Source organism: Octodon degus, unplaced genomic scaffold, assembly GCF_000260255.1.
Source record: "Octodon degus isolate 3935 unplaced genomic scaffold, OctDeg1.0 scaffold00146, whole genome shotgun sequence".
Taxonomy (NCBI): Eukaryota; Metazoa; Chordata; class Mammalia; order Rodentia; family Octodontidae; genus Octodon; species Octodon degus.
In genome coordinates this window covers 5,677,690-5,681,531 of record NW_004524722.1, presented here as the reverse complement: position 1 = coordinate 5,681,531, position 3,842 = coordinate 5,677,690, and the positions used below count along the sequence as shown (strand labels likewise).

The window sequence follows — 3,842 nt, the reverse complement described above, 5'->3', positions numbered from 1 at the left end:
TCTCAATTTTGAGAAGAATGATTTTTTATCAGTGAGAAAACAGATGAAAAGCAATTCTGTGTGATAGAGAAATGATTAATTCTATGGCCTTGGTAACCTCCATACTATTTGATTCTGATATAAGGTAAGAAATTATGTCTATAAAATTAAACCCTTCAGTGAGAAAAGTAGTGCCATGAAAAGAATGGATAAAAGAATGAAGAAAACAGGATGAAGGTGTGGAAGTGCACCTCTGTGGACAGATGATTTTCTGAACATTTATCTTCTACCTGGATGAATGGATGAAAGAACTGAGAGATGGCAAAGGGAATTAAAAGCTGGGAGTCACAGTGAATTAGTAGTCTCAGTAGAACAAAAGAGGGGAAAGAGGAAAAGTTGGTGTTCAATGCCTTGCTATGAAAGGGGCATAAAGTTGAGGGAGCAGTGGTCAGAAACACCTTGTCTAAGTTATTCGACAATTGATGCTTATCCATCTGTAAAGAAAATAGTGGGGCCAGTGAGATAACTCAGAGGTCTAAAGTGCCTGCTTAGGAGAGCTTAGGGGAGCACTCAGGGATTGAGGTTTGATCCCTGGCACCACATGCTGCACCAGCCCCACCCCCAGGGTGGGCAGAGCTGGCAAAAAAACCCAAAACAAAACATAGTGATAGGCATAGATATAAAGGAGGCCAAAGAAATTCATACCAGTTAGATGCACTGAGACAGCTCCAAGAGTTTGGAAACCTTAGTAACAGTGAGGGGAGTGATGTGGTGAGCAGAACTGAAAATCAGGGAGCAGAGAGTATGTCACAGATTTGTAGTAGTAGATGAGGGCCATTCATCACACTGTGTACTTGTTTTATTTACAGGACCGTGGCCAGGGAGTCTAAGCAGGTATCCTGGCATGGGAGGTGGCCCCCTCAACAGCTCAGCATTGCCTCCTTTCACCTTGACGGGACTCCCAGGGCTGGAGACCTCCCAGCACTGGTTATTTGTGCTTCTTGGCACCCTCTACGTTGTCTCCATTGTGGGCAATGCCCTCATCCTCTTCATTGTTAAGGAGGAACAGAGCTTGCACCAGCCTATGTATTACTTCCTGTCCCTGCTCTCAGTTAATGACCTGGGTGTGTCTTTCTCCACTCTGCCCACAGTACTGGCCACATTTTGCTTCCATCTGAGAGAAATCAGTTTTAATTCTTGCATGGCCCAGATGTTCTTTATCCATCTTTTCTCCTTCATGGAGTCAGGGATTCTGCTTGTCATGAGTTTTGACCGTTACGTGGCCATCTGTAACCCATTGCGCTATACCACTGTACTCACTGACGGCCGGGTGGTGCGGATGGGCCTGTCTGTTATTATCCGCAGTTTCTGTATGGTTTTCCCACTGCCTTTCCTCCTGAAGAGATTACCCTTCTGCAAGGCTAATGTGCTGTCCCATGCCTATTGCTTGCATCCAGATCTGATCCGCCTGCCCTGTGGTGACATCACCATCAATAATATCTTCGGTCTATTCATTGTCATCTCTACCTTTGGCCTGGACTCGGCACTCATCCTCCTCTCCTATGTGCTCATACTTCGTTCTGTACTTGCCATCGCTTCCAGGGATGAACGGATAAAGACCCTCAACACGTGTGTGTCACACATGTGCGCAGTGCTCATCTTCTACGTGCCGATGGTTGGTGTGTCCATGGCTGCTCGCTACGGGAGGCACGCCCCGCAGTACGTGCACACGCTCATGTCCCTCATTTATCTATTTGTGCCTCCTATGCTCAACCCTGTTATCTACTCCATAAAAACCAAAGAGATTCGTCGGAAGCTTTGCAAGATACTGCTGGGAACCAAGTTTTGAGCAGGAGACATGTTGAAAGTCAAGATCCAAAGGATGTTTTCTCTTTGCCACAAGTATGAGTTTTCAAGACCTGCATTGGCTGAAATTTTCACTCTTCTTTTAGTCACAGACCTTAACATAAGTTTCCTGCCATCAGATATTTGAGGAAAGCTTGCCAATACATAAGACCCAAGACAATAGGTTTGCCAAGATAAAATGGGCCACAGTTTAGGGAGTAAATATTTTCTCGATTCCTTCTTTTTCAGTTCAAAAATACACATCCTTATACTCATTCCTCTATTTTGTTATAATATGCTGTTGTTATCCTTGTTTAAAGAGAATCATCACACAGGAAGTTATCTGTTTCCTTGAGAACACTATCATAATGGGTAAGGATTTTTTTCCCTCAAATATGTACATGTGATATTTGTTGAAATTATATATGTGTGTTCACACACACACACATACATACACACCACACAATAGCTATGCATGACAGAATTGATTTTACATAACATATATCCATCCAGTCTTTCAAATGAGATAAATATAAGTACACATTAATTGTATTAAGTGATTTATCTTTTAAGTAGTATTGAAATTTAGTAAAAGTTATTATATAAATTGTATATATATGTATATTAAACAATAAGGAAACAATGAAGTTGGAAGACTAGAAAAACTGTGTGAAATATAATCATGTTCTGTTGAAACTCATGGTCTTGTAAGACTTGGAAGTTTTTTTATGTTAGAAAAAATAAACATTCAACTAAGATATTATAAAAATAAAATATTTTATGAAATGATTGAAAATAAATAAGTCAATATGAAAGTGAAAAAAAGAGAAAGTAATTTAAAAATTCCAGTCTTTTAAGAAGGCTGCAAAAATCAATGAACCTCTGGAAAGTGTAATCAAATGGAAAAATACACTTTAGACATGATAAACATTGCCAGGTTGCTGTTATCTTAAAATTTATAGTAGGCAATTTTAGAAGAGATTTTCCCTGATATTCGAGGAGTTCAGTACCCATTAGGACACATCATATTTTCACTCCTCATTCTCCTCCTTTCCCACTCACCTGAGGCCAGTGCTGACCAGAATGTTTTCTCTGTAATCAAAGAGTAATATCAGTAATATCAAACAACTAGTTCAAAACAAAGTAACAGAACATTTTCTCTTGGCCAGCCTGATGTCAGGACTCCTAATCCCACTGTATTTCTGTATTTGTTTGAGCTGATTAGATCAGTCATTTAAAACCTCACTTGCTCCTTTTAGCAGCTCAAATAATACTTTTTTTTTAACAATTTGTGAGATTCACATAAAAAGCTACACATATTTGACCTGTAGAAGTTCATTAGTTTACAGATAAATATATAGCTATGAAACTATCATCACAGTCTAAACAATGAACATATATATTATCTCTAAAATTTCCATACAGCCTGGTGATGTTTTGTCTATTTATTTTTGTGATGAGAACACAAGAAAAGGTCTACCCTCTTAAAAATTTAAAGGTAGCTGAACATTTGAGCACTTACTGAGTAAGTGTCAAGTCCTGGATTAGATTGCTGACACTGGAAAAAAAAGATCTGCCTTAGAAAAATTTCAATCATTCAAATAGTATTATTAACTATAGACTCTATGCTGGGTAGTAAAGCTCTGGTCCTTATTCATCTTTCTTCTTCTTCTTTTTTTTCTTTATTCATCTTGTATAACTGAAACCTTGCACTCTGTGGCTAACACTCTTCATTGCTGTGGTATATTTTTACATGTCAGGTAAAGTTCACAGATTTTTATTTATCATATTATTTAGAAAAGATCTTTAGTTCGTAGCAAAAAGTCTGAAAAACTATAATGCATGTAAATTATTGTTCTTGTTTTATAAGTGAACACATTAAAACAACAGCCTAGATTGAATCTCTGTCCAGGACGACACAACTAGTAAGTGTGGGAGGAGGAGGTGAACAGATGCAGCCCGACTCCAAAGTCTAAGACTGCCCTGGTTTGAGTCACTGATTCTACTATAAAAATTGT

General features: G+C 38.7%; 1 protein-coding gene across 1 annotated transcript; it reads left to right on the top strand.

The window, feature by feature from the left end:
* Window positions 1-883: 883 nt before the first annotated feature.
* Window positions 884-1,828, top strand: LOC101579234 (olfactory receptor 51I1-like). Its single transcript, XM_004642007.1, has one exon. It carries the CDS (start codon window positions 884-886, stop codon window positions 1,826-1,828), a length of 945 nt encoding a protein of 314 aa, XP_004642064.1.
* The last annotated feature ends 2,014 nt before the right edge of the window (window positions 1,829-3,842 follow it).

Bases quoted from the DNA above. Each gene is read 5' to 3' on its own strand.
- LOC101579234 (XM_004642007.1), top strand. From the start codon at position 884: ATGGGAGGTGGCCCCCTCAACAGCTCAGCATTGCCTCCTTTCACCTTG.